We start from the raw sequence: 23,566 nt of genomic DNA on the forward strand, positions 1-23,566 counted from the left end.
TATCTCAGTTATTTTGCTTTATTTCCTGATTCAATCATAGGCTCGTTCTTACGTACTAGAGCACGTTCGCACATGCACAGTCTTCAGGAAACAGGCGCGCGGGAAGTCATTTTCGACAGGGGGTGCTGGTGCAGGCGGCGGCGGGGTGGGGATACTGACACACAATCAAAGACAGTACAGTTTATTCCCCGTGCTATACAGTTCTGCAGGCAGGGGCGTTTGTTTATAAAACAGGGTGCGTCGTTATAGGCAGCTTAGGGGGGTTCTCCCCCGAGAAATTTTGGATTTCTCGGACCTACATATGTGCATTTTAAGGTGTTTGAAGGCCAAAAAATTGGAATACAATAGAAGCAAATAATGAATAAAAATACATTTATTTGTATTATGTACAAACTTTTGTTTCGTCATGTTTTCATAGCTCAATAGCGTTTCGGTGTGCTCAGATGTGCGCGCGCTGCAGTCGCTAGGAAACATGCACAGACGCGCGCGGACATGGATTTCTGTCGCGCAGGAATGTTTATTTTAAAACAACCACAAGTAGATTAAGTGTTCACAAACCGCATAACGGCCAAAAAAAGGCCTAAGTGCCACAAAGTAACAGACTATGCAAATCTGTCTTTAATATCCGAGGGACATTCTTAAACGCTTAACGATCCTTTATATAAATCTGGGCCTGCATGGCGGCAGGAAAAAGACGCAGAGATGTAAGACACCGTGTCTCTACCTTACGATGATTTCGGTACACCAAAGTTACCGGGAAGTTCGCCGGCGGGAACTACAATCCTGCTCGTAGTAGTTGCGCAACTTGTGTGTGGGCCGTGAGTGTGCGTGCTGCGTAGGCGCGTCAAGGCACATCTGATTGGCTAATACTACACACTGAAGATAAATTAAATAATTTTTAATTAAATAATAACTAAAATGATCCATCTCTTCATCCCACACACCAAACGTGACATACAAAATGTCGTGGAACAGAAACAACAACCAGAAATATTTATAAGCTATCATTTTATTGTCATCACAGTTTGCCAAAGGGGGTGTTGCAGTGCCAACAGGGGGTGCTGCAGCACCTGCAGCACCCCTAGTTCCCGCGTTCATGTCAGGAAACGACACTTTAAATCTCTTGACAAACTAAAAGACGTAAATGACATTTGATTGTATTCTAAATAAAAGATACAGATTGAATGTGCTTATTTTGCTCAAGACAAGAATTTTTTAAGTCCACATGTCATGCAAACTAGAAACTCTGCTTCTAACCACATGTCGAGAGCCGTCATTCCAACCACACAAGTTTGCGATGTTGTTTGCGAATGTTCGGTTGATCAATGGTTTTGGGAAACACAGACTCGTTGAAATATGCTGATTACGACAGAACTTGCGACCATAGTTGTTTAACGATGCTTTCGGGAAACACACCACAGAACGTTACTGACAGACTGGGAAGAGAGGAGCTGCAACTATGGAGGATATGGGAAAATAATGTGTGTTATGAACATTCAAGCATGAAAACCTTTTCTTGTAGACCCCAAAAACAAAACCGAGACTTTGCAAAAGGTCATAATATGGCCTCTTTAATATAATGTGAGGGTGTTCTTGGACCTTTTATTGTTGGGTTCATTAACAAGCGATATTGTTGAACATTCAGTAAATAACGGTTCAATTTGTCATGTATGTTAAAGGAATAGTTCATCCAAAAATTTTACATTTTCAAGTCTTCTGAAACGTTAGCATGGCACTAGCAGTACAGTAAATGAGTAGTTGATTTGGATAAAATTATTTGTCAAATTTGAAAATTAAGTAAGTATTCACTGAAAATGCACTCTCTATTCAAACTGGTGCATTTGGTTATGAAACTTGCGAAAACCATATAATTAGATTAATTTATAAAATAAAGTAATTGTATGTCTGCAGAAAACTTGGAATTTAGTGTATGTTTTTTTGTTTTTTCTGTAATGTTACCCTATATAAAGTAGAAAAGTGAAGACTAATAAAAAAGTTTTCCTTTTTGTTTTATGGAAAAAGCTGCACACGTTTGGTTTGGAAAGATGTGAGGCCGGGTAAACAATGACAAAACGTTCATTTTTGGGCGAACTCTTCTTTTAAAAGTATAGCCTTCACCTGAGCTTGACTTTAGCTAGTAATTGGCGTTATTAAAATAAAAACAATCGTGACTGTTTCTCCAGCCTCTGAACATTTAATGGGATGCAAATGCTTGCAGTGTGCTTGATGTTTTTTTTCAGTCTTTCTGCTAAAACGCCTGACTCGTCAACACTTGTCAAGGGTAGATCGCCTACTCTTATCACCTCCACTGACTCACGCGCCATAAACCTGTCGGAAGAGGAAAATTAGTCAAAATGCTTTTATAAAGGAGCCTAGATTTCCTTCAATTCTTTAGTTTCAGTTTCTCAGCCAGAAAATGACAAATAAATCTAAATCTCTAGCTTTTAATGCATAACTGCTGAATTTGTAATAGCCAGATGTAGCAGGTGACTAACGCACCATCACGATAGTCACAAATATATTTAAAAAATAAATTAAAACTTTATAGAAATTTTCAAAAACTAATAAATGCTAAAAGCACATAACAAAAACTGGAAGTTATACTAAAATTGAAACCTGTAAACATAAAAATGTAAACTAATTCAAAACATTAATAAACACTATAATAGTTTATAGTAAAGTTTGCTGGGACAAATGTTTATGTTGGCTTTACAAAGCCTTGTCTGAAAGTTTGAAATGTTTATAGCTTCCTAGTATGTTTTATCATGTGATTTGCTTGTCTTAGCATGTATCTAGTTTTATTTTACAGTTTGTTAACATGTTTGTAGAAGATTTGAATACATTGATAGCATGAATTAGCGTGTTTTAGCACATTGTTAACATTACTTAGCATGTTGCTGGCATGTTTTAGCACATTGTTAGGATGAATTAGCATGTTACTAGCATGTTTTAGCACATTGTTAACATGAATAAGCATGTTGCTAACATGTTTTAACACATTGTTACCACGAATTAGCATGTTGTTAGCATGTTTTAGTACATTGTTAACATGTTTTATCACATTGTTAACATGGATTAGCGTGTTGCTAGCATGTTTTAGCTCAATGCTAGCATTAATTAGCATATTTTGTTAACATTAATTACATCATTGTTAGCAAGTTTTACCATGTTGATAACATGTTTTTGCACATTGCTAGCATGTTACTACAATGTTTTAACACATTGCTAACATGAATTATCATGTTTTAGAACATTTGTTTTAGAACAGTTAGTATGTTTTAGGACAGTTAGTATGTTTTAGGACATTTGTTAGTTGAATTAGCATGTTGTTAGTATGTTTTAGGACATTTGTTAACATGTTGATAGCATGATTAGCATTTTGTTAACATGTTTCTAACATGATTTAACATATTTTAACACATTGATAACATTATTTAACACATTGCTAGCATGCTTCAGCATGTGCTAACATGATTTAACATATTATCAACATGTTGTTAACATGTTTTAACACTTTGCTAGCATGACTACCATGTTGGTAGCATGAATTAACACATTCCTATCAAGTTTTAGAATGATTTTAGCATGATTAGAAAATTAATTTAGACATTCATTGAGAAACTAAATTTACCTTTTTTTAATGCTAAAAATTACAAAATCCTTTAATTAAAATGAATTAAAATATAATATATCTAATAATAAAAAATAATAAAAATAATAATTCTAAATATTAATAAAAACTATAATAGTATAACACTGATAAAATGACACCGGTACAAACATAATAGCGTCACAATGTTAATCTAAATTGGCTAACAGAGTTCTTTTGTGAGGAATCAGTCGCTTTCTTTCTCTCCGGTTAGTTTCTCTCCTTTGCCAAATCAAAGCCAACAGCTCTGAGTCTACCTCATTAATCAAAGCGTCCCCTATAAAGATTCTCATCAACCCTTGTCAAAACATCCTTGTCTGCAGGGTCATGGGAAATGCAAGTGTGAAAACGGCACCAGAGACCACCAAAAATAGTCTGGAGATGTTAGCCAAGGAAGGTGTGTTTGGCCTGTCAGCGGCAAGCCTCGTGCACAGAGCTAATATTTTTAAACATCTCTGAGCCTGTTTATTGTGCACATTTTGAAAAGGCCAAAACATTACAATCTCCAGTGTTTTTGTTGTCTGTATGCATGAAAGTGCAGAAATCTGAATAGGTGTATTTTGGTGTTGACGACGCACAGCCAAGCAACTTAAAACATTCAATAAAAATGTTTGGTAACACTTTACATAAAAGCCTTTATGTATAATGCATTATAGAAGTTTTTTTAATGCATTAATTATGCCTTGTAATGCACCTTATAATGCATTGAATGATCTCATGAATAATTGTAAAAAATAATTGTAATGTGTTTTAACACATTTTTAGCATGTTGCTAACATGAATTAGCATGTTGCTAACATGAATTAGCATGTTGCTAACATGAATTAGCATGTTGCTAACATGAATTAGCATGTTGATAACATGTTTTCACACATTGCTGGTATGAATTAGCATGTTACTACCATGTTTTATCACATTGCTAACATGACTTAGCATGTTGATAACACATTGTTAGTATGACTTAGCATGTTACTGCCATGTTTGACTACATTGATAACACGAATAAGCATGTTGATAACATGTTTTACACATTGCTAGTATGAATTAGCATGTTGATAACATGGTTTAACACATTGCTAGTATGAATTGGCATGTTACTACCATGTTTGACTACATTGCTAACATAAATAAGCATGTTGATAACATGTTTTAACACATTGCTAGTATGAATTAGCATGTTGATAACGTGTTTTAACACATTGCTAGTATGAATTGGCATGTTACTACCATGTTTTACCACATTGCTAACATGAATTAGCATGTTGATAAAATGTTTTACCACATTGCTAGTATGAATTAGCATGTTGATAAAATGTTTTACCACATTGCTAGTATGAATAAGCATGTTACTGCCATGTTTGACTACATTGCTAACATGAATAAGCTTGTTGATAACATCGTTTAACACATTGCTAGTATGAATTGGCATGTTACTGCCATGTTTGACTACATTGCTAACATGAATAAGCATGTTGATAACATGTTTTAACACATTGCTAGTATGAATTAGCATGTTGATAACATGTTTTAACACATCGCCAGAATTAATTAGCATGTTTAACATGTTTCTAGCTTGAATTAGCACGTTGCTAGCATGTTTTACCATGTTGCTAGCCTGTTTTAACACATCTCTACCTTCTTTTAGAATGTTTTAGCACTGAATCATAAAGAAAATGTAAAAAAAAATCATTGGGTTGTAGACCAGCATCAGCAGTCCTTTCTTGACTTGAGCGTCTCACACATCCAGGCACAAGACTGCCTTAGATGCATCGTTCTGAACGGTAGTCATAATTCCTGTAAAGCGAGTTGCAAATTAATAAAGGGAAGTGTTTCCAGCTCTGCATTGCACTGGATCAGACGCTGTGCCACACACACACACACACACACACACACACACACACACACGTTAGAGCCTCCAGGCCAAACCAGGCAGAAACACAAGACTTGAACTCTTCTATCTCAAAAGAAACAACTGAACCATGACGGTTTGACTGACTTCAGGTGCAATGAAAGTGCAAACAATAAAAACACCATTCCAGAATTATGATCTCTGACAGCATAGCGGCGCATTATTGAGTTGTGGAGTGTGAGTAGGCTATGATAGTTGTCTGTGCCTCAGGGTTTTTATACAGTTTGCCGATTTTTCATCCTGAAACTGTTTTTAACATTGATAATAATAATAATAAATGTTTCTTGAGCCGCAAATCATCATATTAGAATGATTTCTGAAGGATCATGTGACACTGAAGACTGGAGTAATGATGCTGAAAATTCAGCTTTGATCACAGGAATACATTACATTTTATAATATATTAAAATAGAAAACAGTTATTTAAAATTGTAATAATATTTCACAATTTTACGGTTTGTTTTTGTTTTTGTAATCAAATAAATCCAGCCTTGGTGTGTGCAGAAGAGACTTCTTTTAAAAAACATTAAAAATTTGTACGATCCCAAACATTTTTGAACGGCAGTGTACTTATTTATATAAAATATTTTCTGCATATTTTGATGGTTTAAATCAAACCATCCATACATTTAAAATTGAACCGCATTTCTGCACCTGTTTGACAGTTCTCATATGTGTGTAACCGGAGAATATAAGATTATAATTCAGCTCCACTTTAGTCTCTGTAAACTGTTTTTTAATAAGAGTTTAATTCTGTGATGTGAATATCTATGAATAGGTCTATATGAATATTTTCATCCCTTACATGTTTACATGCACAACTTTTGTTTCAATTTGACCCTTCGCATGGAGCTTGATTGACTGGTGATCTGACCAATCATACTTCGCCATCCGCCATTTTGTCCGACAAAGCAGTCAGGAGTTAGTAGATTAACATAGGAGCATTTGAACAACATTCAACAAAACAACATTCCTTCTTATGTTCATTCATGTTTATTTGATGCTAAATGAACTAGAAGGAAGATGATCGGTTCACAAGCAGCTTTAACTGAGGCTCTACAGCGATCTGTCACGAGTCACGACACATTAAAGAGCCACAAAACGGTATTTATTGTTTAAATTTCTTTTAAAAAATGACCAAATTTGAAAGGTGAGACTTTGTTTAATATATTTAATTACAAAAGTAACCGAAAATTAACCTGGTCTGTCCAGTCTGTCAGCGTGTTGTCAGTCTCCTCTCTGCTCTACGATGTATTTTAGCGACAAAATAGCGACAGTAACTAAGGGGGGCGGGTCTTTGCGAACGGTCAAATCAAACTCGATTCCGTTCTAACTGGTGCACGACGACCCTGCTGCAATATCCTGTCAGTCTTTAATGAGCAATAATGACTAGCTGTCTGTATCCTTAACATGTTCCCTTCTGCTCACCCAGGAAAAAGAAGTGACCATCACCATGCCCAGCGGAGAGACGTCTGTGGCCACTGTGAGAATCTGGAACGAGACCGTGTCGAATTTGACGCTGATGGCGCTTGGATCCTCCGCCCCTGAAATTCTCCTGTCAGTCATTGAGGTGGGTCAGGGTGAGACTTTAAAATGACAAATGGACTAGTTAGGAAGCCTTTTTTTGGGGCAATTAACTGCTTAACTACTAATTGCATTCACAGCAGATGGCTAAACCCTCATTAGCGTAGCCTGGGGTTTTACTATTTCATTAGCAACATTACAGCTCATAATTTAGGTGGTGCTTTGTCTCTGTTCATTCTGTTTGCATTGAAGCACGATCCATAATTTATAGATTCATGAAAATAAAATATATGTTTTGTGGCTTTAGCTTTGTCTTTTAGCTGTGAGAACTTTTAGCATTTTAAAATTTACTTTTCTTTCTATCTATCTACTTTTCTTATTTCTAAGTCTTTCTATCTTTCTGGGAAAATTGATATAAATATTGTGACTCGTCTTGCTCGCACCACAGGCACATAAAAAAAGTGTAGAATACAAGAAACTTTCAAAAGTACTTACATTAGTCATGAATTTTGGCAGGCTGTGATGCAGGGTTATTATTGTTAACTAAAACTAAAATGAAACCCATAAAAACATTTTCTTTATTTGAAGAAAAAAAAAACATTGATGTACATTAATAATGTATATTTTATGTAAATTTTATTTGATTTAATTCATTGTATACATGTATTTAATATTACATTTATTACTTCAGCTAGTTGACAAGGCAACATTTCTTATTTTTGTTCAGTTTTTGTTCAAGTTGATGTACTTAAATAACCAAGGGGCCGTTTACACACTGATTTCAACTAAAAACTGAAAACTTTTTCATGCGTTTTGACCGTTCATTTACACAACAACAGCGTTTTGGGGGCCTGAAAACGCAAACTTTTGAAAACGGGTTTCAAAGTGCAAGTTTTTGAAAACTATACCGTTATTGTCTGTGAAAATTTGTGGATACTTTTTTAAATCGGTGATGTCGAGCGCATCCGTTACATTTTCAGTCTACTGGTGCGTAGTCTTTCTTTACAACGTAACATCGCCAACAACTGGCCTGGCAGCAGAATACAACATTTTTAGTAGTTTTTGCAGCTCCGTGTGAACTCCACAACGTTATCATCTGTCACGAAACTGTACATTTTTTGTTCATTGCTTTTGTGTAAACCCTAAAACTTAATTAAAGAGGTGGTAAAATGCCCTTTTCACAAGATGTAAAATAAATCTCTGATGTCCCCAGAGTGTGTGTGTGAAGTTTTTATCTCAAAATACCCCATTTTATATAGCATGTTAAAGTTGTCACTTTTTATGGTTTGCAAAAACTCACTGTTTTGTGCCTGGCCCTTTAAATGCAAATGAGCTTCTGCAGAGGGCGGGGTTTCAAGAGCTCACGTGTGTGTTAGCAGCTGCGAATTACCTCACGCGGACACACACTAAAATGACAGAAACTGTTCTGCCTTTAATGTTAAACCGGAGTCAGACAAAGATGGAGAGACTCAAGAAGAAGTGACAACATGTAGAAGCAACAGGACGTCTCTGAATGGTTAGTTGATGAACTTATGTTGCTGATGTGAGTTAACTATCTTCAATTAGCATATTATGTCATGGTAATCTATAAATCGCTCGTGTAGGAACTGTTGTGAGATGCACACAGAGTGACTTTCTATTGCATGTGAAAAGACGGATGCTAAAGTTTGAGCTGACTCACAAATGTGCTCGACTACAACAACTCTTCCTCTTCTCAACATGGACTGCGTGTTCCCGGGGGCGGGGCTTATGTACATTTTAGAAAGCAAAGGGCTGTGCGATATTGAAGAAAAATGCGATATGCGATAACTCCTTAAATAATGCGATATTCGATATGCGATACGATAATGCTTAAAGTGTTTAAAATAAACTTAAATTAACTTTAAAATATATTTAAAATGATATAACATACATGTGTTTCACATTCTTTTTATGACAAGAAAATATCCTTATAACTTGTGAAAGTGAACATCAGTGTTCTCTTACGTAGAGTTCTCTCGTACTGCGTCGAAAGAACGCTACGGGAAAGATATTTCTTTGTCGAGATTGAAGCCTTAAATTAATCCTTAATTTTGTAATATTGTAAAACGCTTTTCTGAAGCATACAACCTAGGCGGAGCAATACAGCTCACCCATTGGCTGCTCTGCCAGAAAAGCACAGCCTATGCGAGGCCAGAGACGCTGACCAATGAGGACGCTTCGCGCCCTTCTGCGTCACCTCCCGCCCAAACAGGCGTGGCCTAGGCCTATAAATACGAGCATAGCTGTCTAACACGCCGATTTTTTTAAATTCAACGAAGCTGCACGCATCGCTGGATTGATTCGAGCCGCCACAGCCGTTTGGATACAAGCACCTCAGCAGGACGAGCCCTTACCTGAAGCCGCTGGTCATCGCCGCCTTCAGCCGCCGTTCCCTGCTGCGCTTCTCCGGCGTGGAATATCCTTTACATTATGTGTGTGTGTTTTGTGTGTGTGTTCGCCGTCGCGTCACACAGTTTTTCCACACTAAAAGAGCCGAGCGTCTTTTTCAAGATGTCTCGCACCTCCTGTGGCTCGTGTAGAGCCCCGCTCAGCGACGGGGACCACGTGCTTGTGTTTCCTGCCTGTGAGTATCACGCAGCTTCAGCTCTCGTCGATGGCGGCTGCCATCACTGTGATTTGATGCCTACGGTGACTCTGCGGACTCGCCTGGCGTTCATTTACTGAAGCTGCACCTTTTCCGCCCGCTGTAGTGCCGCGCCGTGAAAAGCGCCGTGCTCAGCGGAGCCCGGAACTTCCCTTCACCACGAGGTGCTCGCCGCTGCTGCCGCTAGCTTCTCCGCCCGCTTCGCTCGACTCTCTGACCGACGGACAAGGGCCGCTGTGTGCCGCCGCGTCCGTCGTGGATGAGGAAGATGAAGCCGTGTCTGTGAAGGACGACTGCTGTTCTCTCCTCGCTTCGGGTAGCGAGGGATGGGCGAGCTCCGAGGATCTCCCCTCCCCCGCCGCTTGTGAGCGTCGACGGAGAAAGACCAGCATCGATGCGCTTACCGGCTGGATGGCTGCTTTTCTGCAGAGGAACGTACGTTACCGTCCTCACGACCCGCGCCTTTTTCTTCCTGAATTCACGAAGAAATCGCGGAGTCCCGGAAAGCCCCGTTTTCAGCCAGGATGCGCATTTCTGCTTCGAGGAAAGCTACAGTGTTAAAATCCCGCCGCGGCCGGATTTCACTAAAATGTCTCGCTCGCACAGTCCCAACATTCGCGACCGTGCCAGTGTATTTTGCAGTCACCAAATCGGCATCAATGCCCGTTTGCCTGCACACAGACGCCGTTTTCACGACGCCCCAGGTAAATCTGAAAATGTATTTACTGGTGTCCCGGCCACGGCCGATGGTGTAATGTGTGTATCCGTAATGCCCACGACCTAGTGCCCATTCGTACACACAAGCACAGCCCTACACAATACAGGGCTTGCACACATAAAATCGACTCATGTCGGTTGTGCTTCACATGTAAGTTAGTGAACGTGCCCGCTTTTCAGTGCCCACAATCACTACACACTGCATGTCCCGTGGTTTCTGTAAAAACGAAACGAATGCACGGTCAGTCGGTTCTGATAGACAGTACTCTCTGTGCTACACGGTGTCCCGGCCACAGCCGATGATGTAATGTGTGTATCCGTAATGCCCACGACCTAGTGCCCATTCGTACACACAAGCACAGCCCTACACATACAGGGCTTGCACACATAAATCGACTCATTTCGGTTGTGCATTATATGTAGTGAGCGTGCCCGTTTTCAAGCGCCCACAATCACTACAAGCTGCATGTCACACGGTTTCTATGAAACGAAACCAATGCACGGTCAGTCAGTTCTAATAGACAGTACTTCCCAGTGCTATAAATGTACCCGCGTTCACGCACCCACATTTATTCTCAAACATGCCGAGCCGTACGGGGCTCGCACCGCGCGCTCTCTCTCTTTCAGCTGAGAGAGCTGAGAGCGCGCGCGGGCTGCCCGCTCGATTAAGCGCGCCCCCGCATCACGCTGCAATGGCGCCCATGTTACAGCACACGACTGCTCTCGTGTCGCCGCCATTTCGCGACCAGAGCCCGGTTTTTCAACCCGTGCAAGCACAGCCCTGAACAACACAGGGTTTGCACACATAAAATCGGCTCATGCCGATTGTGTTTTACATGTAGTGAGCGTGACCCACTGCCAAGTGCCCACAACCACTACACACTGCACGTTCCGCGGTTTTCTGTAAAAACGAAACTAACGAACGGTCAGTCAGTACACAAAAACAGTGTTCCCGGTGTTATAAATGTGCCCGCCACCAAGCGCCCACGTTTATTCACAAACATAACGAGCCCTACGGGACTCGTCCCGCGCGCTCTCTCTCGACACAGAGAGCTGAGCGCGCGCGGGATGCATACTGTGTTAAACATGCCCCCCGCCTCACACGCCACGGCGTCCATGTCACAGCACACGGTTGCTCTCGTGTCGCCGCCATTTCGCGACCAGGGCCCAGATTACATTCAACCCCTAGTCACACGTGCAGATGCATGGGAATGACTTCCCGGGGTCTCAGAATGGGTGCTAGAGACTATAAAAAGAGGCTATTCGCTACAGTTTCATCGACGCCCTCCCCGTTAATCACGGAGAAAGTCGAAACTACGGTGAGAACAGAAGTAGCACATCTACTTCGAGCCGAAATAGCGAAGCTATTGAGCTAAGGGGCCATAGAGCCTTTATCTCAAGCTCAGAGCGAAGGGGGTCTGTACAGCAGATATTTTCTGGAACCGAAAAAAGACGGGGGTCTCAGACCCATTTTAGATCTCAGGCATCTGAACAAAGCGCTGACAAAGCGAAAGTTCAGAATGCTCACGACCAGAGCTATCCTCGCGCAGATTCGCCGAGGAGACTGGTTTATGGCAATAGATCTGAAAGACGCGTATTTTCATACAAATTGCGTCACGTCACAGGCGATTTTTGAGATTCGCCTTCGAGGGCCAGGCATATCAGTACACAGTCCTGCCATTCGGCCTGTCTCTAGCACCTCGTACATTTACAGTGTGCATGGACGCGGCGCTGGCACCCCTGAGACTCCGCGGCATTCGAATTCTGAATTATTTGGACGATTGGCTGATTCTAGCTCAATCACCTTCAGAACTCATCCGCCACAAGACCCTAATTCTCGATCACCTCGAGTGCTTAGGTCTGAGAGTCAATTGGGAGAAAAGTTCACTGTTTCCCAGTCAAAGGATCTCCTTTTTAGGACTGGATCTGAACTCACTGTCTATGACAGCACAGCTGTCATCACAGCGCAGACGAAATACCCTGCAAATGGCGAAATCCTTCCGCAGCGGCCACATAGTGCCACTCAGGAGATTTCAGAAAATGCTGGGCCTCATGGCCTCAGCCTCAACAGTGCTGCAGTTGGGCCTGCTGCGCATGCGCCCACTACAGTTCTGGTTGAGAGCGCGCGTACCGCGCCGAGCATGATTACACGGTCGTTATCGCCTCAAGGTCACTCAGGAATGCATTTCAGCCCTGACACCATGGAGAGCGTCAGACTGGTACCGGTCAGGTGTAAGCCTGGGGACTTCCTCGAGCCTGAAGGTGGTGTCCACGGACGCGTCCACCTCAGGCTGGGGAGCACTGCTCGACGGCAGACCGCTCTTTGGCCAGTGGGCAGAGCGAGCCAAACTACCGCACATAAACTGCCTGGAAATGATGGCAGTGGTCTTTGCGCTGAGGCGCTTCTGTCCCCGGATAAAAGGACACCACGTCCTGGTCCGCTCGGACAACATGTCGGTAGTAGCCTACATAAACCGCCAGGGTGGCGTGAGATCCCGGAACCTATTCAGGTTAGCGGAACGCATACTGGTGTGGGCCCGGCACAACCTGCGCTCGTTAAGAGCAATGCACGTGCCAGGCCACTTGAACGTAGGCCCGGACAGACTCTCACGGAACAACGTTCCTACGGGAGAGTGGTCCCTACACACACAGACAGTGCGTCTGCTGTGGAAAACGTTCGGCAGAGCGGAAATAGACCTGTTTGCAAACCAGGAAAACGCTCACTGCCCAGAATTCTTTTCGAAGAGCGCGAACGCGCTGGCCAGAGTCTGGCCCCGCCGCCCGCTCTATGCTTTTCCTCCTGTCTCACTCCTGCCTCAAGTGCTGGAGCGTATCAAGAAGAGCGGATGCTCAGTACTGCTAGTTGCTCCATTCTGGACAAATCAGACCTGGTTCCCAGCTTTGATGCGACTGAAAAGTACTGCCCCGTGGCCGATTCCAGTGAGGAGAGACCTCCTCTCACAGGCCAAGGGCTCGATTCTGCATCCTCACCCCGAGCTTTGGTCCCTACACGTATGGGCCATAAACGGGTACCCGCTAACCTCCCAAGAGGAGTGTTAGACACGATCGAACAAGCTAGGGCTCCGTCTACTAGACGGCTCTACGCTTCCAAATGGTCGGTGTTCTCTGGATGGTGTTCAGATCAAGGTCTGTCACCACTTCAGTGCGGAGAACCGGAGATTCTCTCCTTCTTGCAAGAGCTATTGGATAAGGGAAGAACCCCATCCACGCTCAAAGTCTATGTGGCTGCCATATCAGCGTTCGTTAATCCAACGTTTGGCCGTTCACTAGGCAGGAACGACCTGGTGGTCCGCTTCCTGAGAGGCGCCAGGAGGTTAAACCCTCCAAGGCCTCCTTCAGTCCCCGTTTGGGACCTTTCTACAGTGTTGAACGCTATGAAAGGGGCCCTTTTCGAGCCTATTCACTCAGTTGACATGAAACACCTGTCTCTCAAGACCGTGTTTCTTTTGGCTCTCGCTTCAGTGAAGCGTGTGGGAGACTTGCAAGCGCTCTCAGTGAGAGCTTCTTGTATGGAGTTCGGGCCAAACGACTCTGTAGTCGTATTGAAACCGAAGCTTGGGTACGTGCCTAAGTCCCTCAACACACCGTTCAGGGCTCAGGTCATCTCCCTGTCGGCCCTGCCGGCCTCAGAGGACGGAAATAGCTCCCTTTGCCCGGTCAGGGCATTAAGAGCTTACGTGTCCCGCTCCGCTGTTTTTCGACAGACGGAGCAGCTCTTTGTTTCGTTCAGCGGGCGCTCCAAGGGACGAGCCGCAACGAAACAGAGTCTGTCTCGATGGGTAGTGGACGCCATTGCGCTAGCCTACGCATCTAGAGGCTTGGAATGCCCTTTGGGCATCAGAGCACATTCCACGAGAGGCATGGCCTCTTCATGGGCTTGGTATAGCGGAATCTCGTTACAAGATATCTGTATGGCGGCAGGCTGGGCCTCCCCGTCTACATTTATTAGGTTCTATAACCTAGAGGTTCCTGCGTTGCAGGCTAAACTGCTCTCGGTCTAGAAGACTATGTATAAGTGTTCCTGCCCCGCGCTGCGGCCCAGGTCACTTCAATGTTAATATGTATAAGTGTTCCTGCCCCGCGCTGCGGCCCAGGTCACTTCATGTTTTATATGTATAAGTGTTCCTGCCCCGCGCTGCGGCCCAGGTCACTTCAATGTTTAAGCATCACTCACTGACAATGTGTCCCATGAGCATGCTATTACCCCTCATATATATCTATATTTACATATATATGCTATTATGCCTTAAGAGGCACTACTATATGGGATGATGCTATTTTAGCCGCTCTCCCTATACTTCTTGGGGTAGGCGCTTGTATACCAGGGCGCGCGCGCCCTTAGGTGTCTGTGTCGATCCAAGAGCACGCACGGCGGTTTGCATAGGGTTCCCGTAGCGTTCTTTCGACGCAGTACGAGAGAACTCTACGTAAGAGAACGTACTCGGTTACTGACGTAACCTCGGTTCTCTCTAGGAGAGGGAACGAGTACTGCGTCTCATGGCCGTGCGTGCCCACGCTGCGTCGCTTCATTGACGAAAATCGGCGTGTTAGACAGCTATGCTCGTATTTATAGGCCTAGGCCACGCCTGTTTGGGCGGGAGGTGACGCAGAAGGGCGCGAAGCGTCCTCATTGGTCAGCGTCTCTGGCCTCGCATAGGCTGTGCTTTTCTGGCAGAGCAGCCAATGGGTGAGCTGTATTGCTCCGCCTAGGTTGTATGCTTCAGAAAAGCGTTTTACAATATTACAAAATTAAGGATTAATTTTAGGCTTCAATCTCGACAAAGAAATATCTTTCCCGTAGCGTTCTTTCGACGCAGTACTCGTTCCCTCTCCTAGAGAGAACCGAGGTTACGTTAGTAACCGAGTACGTTTTACTGTAGCGTAAGAAGTGTTATTATAACATCAGTGTAAACCTCAGGGCTTCAGGTTATCCTACATTAGCTTTATTTAATAAAATATACTGAATCATAAAATGTAAAAATAAAACATTGCTTAGTTTTCACTGTATGAATTAAATATATCCTGATACTTATTAAAGCTACAAAACTTTGTCTTTTGTTCATGACCCCAATTATTGCAAGCTGTTGCGATATATACATTTGCGATATTTCGATAATTTCGATATATTGCGCAGCCCTAGCAAAAATCTTCCTTTGCTTTGAACTTTGAGTTGTAACTGCAGATGTTGTTTTATGCTCAAACAGCAACATTACACACTAACTAAAGTTAGAAAAGTGAAATCATACTTAACCACCCCTTTAAAACTACTGTATGCTGCATTCATGCCATATCACAATTACTGTAATTTCGAGATGTCAACACGGTTAGGTCAGTGGTTCAAGTAGGAGCTCTCAGAAAATTCACAGCTTACAAATTGTAATTACGAGCTCTACGAGGACATGAACGCTTTTTACAAGTTGAAATATCGTAATTACGGTAATTATAACATGGCGTGAACGTACCTACTGTATAGGCATAAAAATGACAAAGGCACAATGACATTCTAAAACTTTAACTAAAATTAAAATGTACAAATAAAGTCTAATTCAGTGCATAAACAAAATCTACAATAATATCAATGATGCTAAAATAACACTGATGTGACATATAGGTTTTTGGACCATTAAACCAGTCTAAGTTGGTCTCCCAGCTTTTGCACACTTTTTTGTTTTGTTATTTTTCAGCAGGGAACTTTCTGTTTCAGTTGTAATGATGCAAAAACAGGACAGAAAATGTGTTTGTCAGAGCATTTTGACGGGTCAAACAGCTTCTTGGCCCTTTAAGATGGAGATGGTTAGAGAGATGCATGCTGATCGCTGCTCTCGCTAATGAGGGTCCAGGTCATGTTTATTAATGAGACGCTCCTAGTTCGTTCCTCGTCGTCCACCGCTTTCTCAGATCTGTGTGACTGTGCCTGCGGGAGACGCTCACCGCTGTGTTGGCCAACATTTAGCACGTCAGTGGAGCTCTAGCTCAGCTTTATTGCCACGCATTAGTCTCTCCACGTTGTTCGTCACTCGGAATCTCTTGATCTAATGTGTTAGGACATCCGTCAGGCCTCTGTGTTTCACTCAAGGGCTTCACGTACACAGCGGGATTATTGTTGTACGACAAACGCATCTAAACAACGTAATCACAATGCATCGTTCATCTTGAAACATTGCAGTGAAGGAGATGCAGTCAGAAGTTTGGCGTCAGAAGTGTGAAATCTCATTGCAAGCTCAGCTGGAAAGGAGGCGCTGGTTGATTTATCTGTTTGTCACAGGCTGATCCCAAAGGTTTGCCGCCTGTAAATATATATATCAGTGATAGAGCCCCAGCATAGATAACCAACACCTGCGTGCTTTTATTTTCATTCTTTTTTCTTGTTTTATCTTCCCCAAGGACATTCGCTTCATTTTCAAGGATATTCAGTGAATGTGACAATGCTTCTGAATCTGAATAACACCCATTTCTCATTGATCTGATGTTGAAGAGGAAAGTGACACAATTCATCTGCTGTTGAATTGTTTTGTCTGTTCTGTCATTTATTGAACCATTTAAACGCTGAAATGTTTGCGTAGGCCGAATGCCATATCTCCATTCAACTTGGAAAGTGAATTCACAACTTGGAAACTGGAACTAACTTGAAACTAATTGAAAAGTGCATTACAATGGCATTACAAGATGAAGTTACCAGAGAACATGCTGCATAATTACTACATTGTAGAACATGAATTATCGTGACTGGTCATAATCGTTCGTGATCGTACACCCTCATAACATTGCATAGCATTGTATATCTTTCCCAATTTGGCTGATAGGAGATGTTCTTGTAACCATTGTCACGTGTCTGGACCGTGTTTGAGTTTTGTTTGAGTTGGACTTCCTGTGTTTGCTTTGTTTCTATGGTGATTCATTGTTTGCTTGATTCTCCGCACCTGTTTCTCGTTTCCTTTATTGATCTACGTTTGTAAATAGCGCTGTGTTTTTTACGTTTTTGGTCCGATCTCGTCTTTCTTTACTGAGTGGTTGTTCTGTTTGCTGTGTTTTGTATATTGAGAGTTTGAGAAGTGTTTATTTGAGTTTGTTTTCGTTAAACATCACCTGCTTGCGAATAGACCTTTTTATTTAATTTGTGCCTCAACCCCTTTCTTAATTGAATCACCTTATACAACATCTTCCAAACTTCAAACAGTTTTGTTATTGGATACTAAAATCTATTGTCGGAGCTGAATCATAGCATTGTGGGCTAAAATACATTTAATTAAAAATTGTGGCTCCAACTGAAAAAAATAATAATAATAGTAGATGAAAAACTTTTTAAAAATGAATGAAAATTAGAATGTTGAAATAAAATAAGTTTAACTTGAAGTACTAAAATGACTAAAACTACAATTGAAATAAATATAAATTAAGTTAAAATGTAAACAAAACAAAAAATGTAAGAAAAATGACTAAAGCAAATGACAAAATCCCTAAAACTTAAACTAACCCACAAAATCTCATTGGCCCAAAACACTGCTGCTCCACATTGCTACTGTATACATTAAAGCTCAGATGTGTTCTGATTGGCTGTGATTTTGTGTGTTTCAGGTGTGTGGTCATGGTTTTGAGTCCGGTGAGCTGGGTCCAGGCACCATTGTGGGCAGCGCTGCCTTTAATATGTTTGTGATCATTGGAATCTGTGTGTGGGTGATTCCTGAAGGCGAGGTGAGGAAGATCAAACATCTGAGAGTCTTCTTCATCACCGCGTTCTGGAGTATCTTCGCTTACATCTGGCTCTACTTGATCCTGGCGGTCATCTCACCTGGAATCGTGGAGGTGTGTGTGTGCGTGTGTGTGTGTGTGTGTGTGTGTGTGGTCATGGTAAACCCTACATTTACCCCACAAGGATGGCAATACCAGAAATGTTTTTACCTTACAGGACTTTTTTTTTGGTCCCCATGAGGAAAACAACTTATAAATCATGTTAAATTATGTTTATTGAAAATGTAAAAATGCGGAAAGTAATTTTTTTTGATGGTAGGTTTAGGGTTAGGGGATATACAGTTTGTAGGGTATACAAATCATTGTGCGTGTGTGTGTGTGTGTGTGTGTGTGTGTGTGTGTGTGCGTGTGTGCGTGTGTGCGCGTGTATCCCACAAAACGATATTAGGTCTAGGTCATGTTTCATCCCTAAAATCAGCACGTTTTTATTCCGTTTTAAAATGTACACATCAATTTCATTACTGCATATGCAAAGTAACATATAGTACATGCATATTTATGCATTAATACAAAAAAATAACACTTGATATGCATTTGCCAAAGCCTTAGAGAACATTAAAGATATTTTGCGCCATTATTTTCATGACAATTATGATAATTCCCCGCAAATCCTTTAAATCCCTACAAAAAATCTCATGTAACATGTAAACATGTAAAAAAAATAACGATTTACACTAATGAGAACTCAAAAGTAACAGAGATATCACAGTTATGAGAATTTGGCAGTGAAATGTGCTTAATTGTCATGGAAAAAAATCTTACTGGTCATAGAAAAGGAGTTTATTTTATTAATAAAATATATAATATCTATTTTTTCTTTTGATTTTAACTTGAAATGTGACTAAGACATGTTTTTTGGCAGATTTACTCATATATACAAGAACAATATGTGTGTGACAAACACTGTCTGCTTTACTAAGTCACACAAAAGTATTATAAATGTTGTTTATCTACTGGTCCTTCAGACAACAAGACCATATTGAGTCATTTGTAATGGTGAAGTGAGCAGGTACCGAGCTGTGTGTCTCTGTTTAATGTAGCTAGAAGGGCCTCTTTGCTTGGTTCATATCAGACTGTTTGTTTTTCTTTTGCTTGCTGTGGTCTTTTCTCTCCAAAGCACTAATCTGTGGTCTGTTTACTTTGTGTGTTTGCTGTATTGATGTGTAGATATGGGAAGCTCTTGTCACTCTCTGCTATTTCCCCGTTTGTGTGATTCTGGCGTGGATCGCTGACCGGCGCCTCCTTTTCTACAAGTACATGTCCAAACGCTACCGTGCCGACAAAAGAACAGGTGTTGTTGTTGAGACAGAGGGGGAAATGACCCCCAAAGGTATGGAGATGATGATGGACGGCAAGTTTCCACTGAGGGGTGGAGCCATAGGGATCGGCACACAGGAACATTACCAGGATGGGACCGGCACCATGGCAACTCTACCCAACTCCAACAGCACGACCGTTTACATGGACGGTGTCAAGGAGCTGGACGAGAGCCGTAAAGAAGTGAGAAAAGACACATGTACTCACTTAAACAAATATTTATGCATTGATACTCACTAGCAGAACTTTAAATTTCACCTTGGTTGACATGTTTTTCATCATGACAATCCGAGACACCGTACTAAAAAGTTTCTCAGGAGAACACAAATGTTTTGAGAGAAAACACAAACATTTTCAGTGTAAACGCCAAAGCACTGAAATATTATTGTTTTTTTTCCCATTTTATATTTTTTCAATAACCATTGGATAGTTCACACAAAAGTGAAAATTCTGTCATTAATTATTCGCCCTCATGTCTTTCCAATCCCGTAAGACTTTCATTCATCTTCGGAACACAAATGAAGATCTTTTTGATGAAATCTGAGAGCTTTCTGTCCCTCCATTGACAGCTACGCAACTACCACTTTGACATATCAATAAGTTCATAAAGCGGTCGTAAAACTAATCCATATGATTTGAGCGGTTTAGTCCAAAATTGTCTGAAGAGACACAATCGCTTTATATGATGAACAGATTAAATTTAGGCTATATTTTTTGTATAAACATTCATCAACTCACACATCAGTTGTGGTAAACTGAAGCTCAAGAACCAATGAGGTTTGTTCTCGTGCACCAAGCAGATTCGGTTGAGCTTCTGTTTATATTCGCTGATATGTGAATAAAAGCCTAAATTAAATCTGTTCATCATATAAAGCGATCGAGTCTCTTCAGAAAATTTGGACTAAACCGCTCAATTTATATGGATTTATTTTACGATCTCTTTATGAACCTTTTTGAAGCGTCAAAGTGTCAGTTGCGAAACTCCAGAAAAGTAAAAAAAAAAACTGTAAGCGACGTCCATAACGCTAAAGTGGTATATTTCATGTCTTCTGCAGTATAGTGATAGCTTAACGTGAGGAACAGGCTGAAATCTAAGTTCTTTCCCTCAGCTATAAGTCTCAAATCTAATTTGCATTTGAGTCACAATTTGTGAGAACCAATTCCGTTTCGTTGGTGTCATTGGCGTAAAATTTGGCAGATTGAGTCATATGCTCACATTGAGCATTGAAGGCTACAGCTATTTTCAGGTTTGAAACAGCATGAGGGAGAGTATATTATGACAGAACTGAAATTGGACTTGCAGAACTGCAGCAGACAGCCCATATTTTCTTGACCTTTGAATGTTGCTCGGCAGGTGATCCGTATCCTGAAGGACCTGAAGCAGAAATATCCAGATAAGGAGCTGGATCAGCTGGTAGACTTGGCCAACTACTATGCCCTCCTTCATCAGCAGAAAAGTCGTGCCTTTTATCGTGTCCAGGCCACACGCATGATGATCGGGGCCGGTAATGTGCTGAAGAAACACACGGCTGATCACTCCCGCCGCACTGTTGTGGTGGGCGGCACCGAGCCTTTGGAGGAGACGGATCTGGCCGTCTGCAGCCGCATCTCCTTCGAGAGCGCGCATGTCCAGTGCATGGAGAACTGCGGCGCCATCATGATACCCGTGGTGTGTCGAGGAGGCCTGGGGGAGAGCACTTTCTACATCGACTACTGTACAGAAGATGGCACAGCCAACGCTGGATCAGATTATAAGTACTGCGAAGGGACGCTGGTGTTCAAACCTGGAGAAACCAAGAAAGACATTAAGGTGAGAAGGAGTGAAAGGAGAAAGGAAAACATTGCTTGAAAATCCAGCTTAAACCAGTAGATGGTTTTGCAAGGTTTATATCTTGTCCCAACGGATTATTTATGCTCATTATCTGGTCCCAGATTAAGAAGTTGGGAGGGTCTCAAGTATCCGAATATTCGAAAGTGTCACTAATGATTAATCATGAAAAGTATTTCCATGAACTTTGTAGTCCTACACAATTCTTTCTCCGTAAGTTTTCTAAGAACATATATCCACAACATAAAGTTTGGTCCAGCAGAAACCAGTAGATGGTTTTACAAGGTTTATATCTTGTCCAAACTGATCATTTGTGGTCATTAGCTGGTCCAAGCTAGTCTAGATGGTTAATCAGTTTGGATGGTCTCAAGTATCTGAATATATGGAAGTGTCACCAATGACTGATCATGAAAAGTATTTGCATGAACTTTGTTGTACTATACGTACAATTCTTTCGTTGTAAGTTTTCTCAGAACATGTCCACAACATAAAGTTTGGTCCAGCAGAAACTGGTAGATGGTTTTACATGGTTTCTGCCTTGTCCAAACTGATAATTTATGCTCAAAATCTTGTCCAAGCTGGTCAATGAAATTAAATTAAATGAGTTTCCCCTTACAGGGATTAATAAAGTTTTCTAATCTAATCTAATCTAATCTAATATAATCTGGCTGGTTAAGAAGTTGGGATGGTCTCAAGTGTCCGAATATTTTAAAGTGTCACCAATGATTGATCATGAAAAGTATTTGCATGAACTTTGTAGTTCTATACAATTTGTAAGATTTCTAAGAACATGTCCACAACATAAAGTTTGGTCCAACAGAAACAAGTAGATGGTTTTACATGTCCAAACTGATCGTTTATGCTCAAAATCTTGTCCAAGCTGGTCTAGCTGGTTAATCAGTTGAACTACCTGCTGGTGAATCTGGTTTCAACTTGTGATAGTTTCAAGTATCTATCTATTCGGAAGTGATACCAATAATTGATCATGAAAACAGTATTTGTGTGAGCATTGCGGTAACATAAGTTACTTTCTCCATTTTCTTAGAGCATGTTCACCACATACAGTCCTCGATCAAAAGGTTTAGTCTAGTACTGATTCTTTTACATCCATTAACAGGAATCTTTCATGAACAGGTGCGTCTCAAGGACAGTGCTTTATTCTGTACCTTAAAAGCCTCTTAATCTTTCATGTTGTACACTTCCTTTGAGACAAACATTCACTCTGCTGAGATGGACAGGGCCGTGTATCCATGGCAACAGGGCTGTAGAGTCTGTCATTGGTGATTGACAATGATTGACAGTCTCTTTGCCAAAAAGACAGAGAGGAATCAGAATGACAGATGCATCGATCCGAAAAATCAGAGCCCTACAAATCCATGTGTGATGAATGTTAAGTCACTAAAGTACTTGTCCACGGTGCATGTTCTGAGCTGTACTGAAGTAAGACCACTTCACTGAAAGTTTATAGACCGCTGTATGTCTCTTTCTAGGTGGGAATCATCGACGATGACATCTTTGAGGAAGACGAACATTTCTTTGTGCGTTTGCTGAATCTGCGTATCGGTGATGCGGAGGGTATGTTTGAGAGTGACGACACGGATCAGGGTCCCAAGGCCCGGCTGGTGGAACCGCTGATGGCTACGGTCACCATCCTGGACGACGACCACGCGGGGATCTTCACTTTCACAGACCACCTGGTGCGAGTGAGCGAGAGCGTGGGCACCATGGAGGTGACGGTGGTCCGGAACTCTGGCGCCCGCGGAACCGTGATCATTCCGTACCACACGGAGCCCGGATCGGCCCATGGGGGAGGGGTCGACTACGAGGACACACACGGAGAGCTGGAATTCGCCAACGACCAGACAACGTGAGTGTGCTTCTGTGAAACAACAAAGCTGTGTTTGGCTGTGCATAACTCACTTCTACAATGCAAGAGTGTTCTGGGTGGTTGCCAGGGCATGCCTGTATAGTTGCTAGGGTGTTCTGAGTTGTTACTAGAGAGTTGCTAGGGTGTTCTGAGTTGTTACTAGAGAGTTGCTAGGATGTTCTGGGTGGTTACCTGGTGATTTTAGTGGCTAATAAAACGTTTATAGACAGTTGCTAGGGTGTTTTAGTGGTTATTATTAGGGAGTTATTTGCAGTTTCCAGGATATTCTGAGTTGTTGCTAATGTGCTCTGAGTGGTTGCTAGTGTTTTGCTAGACAGTTGCAAGGTTTGATGGGTGGT

At 41.8% G+C, this 23,566-nt stretch overlaps 1 protein-coding gene across 1 annotated transcript in view; it reads left to right on the forward strand.

Annotated features, from left to right (window-relative positions):
- Window positions 1–23,566, forward strand: part of slc8a2b (solute carrier family 8 member 2b) — a 112,762-nt gene that overhangs the window by 75,030 nt on the left and 14,166 nt on the right. Inside the window, exons 3-7 of the mRNA XM_079609992.1 lie at window positions 6,991–7,128; window positions 18,022–18,249; window positions 19,363–19,695; window positions 20,867–21,322; window positions 22,831–23,207. Of these exons, the coding sequence (XP_079466118.1) occupies window positions 6,991–7,128; window positions 18,022–18,249; window positions 19,363–19,695; window positions 20,867–21,322; window positions 22,831–23,207 (1,532 nt within the window). The remainder of the gene's footprint in view (window positions 1–6,990; window positions 7,129–18,021; window positions 18,250–19,362; window positions 19,696–20,866; window positions 21,323–22,830; window positions 23,208–23,566) is intronic.

The sequence above is a fragment of the Phoxinus phoxinus genome (genome assembly GCF_949152265.1).
Source record: "Phoxinus phoxinus genome assembly, chromosome: 4".
Taxonomy (NCBI): Eukaryota; Metazoa; Chordata; class Actinopteri; order Cypriniformes; family Leuciscidae; genus Phoxinus; species Phoxinus phoxinus.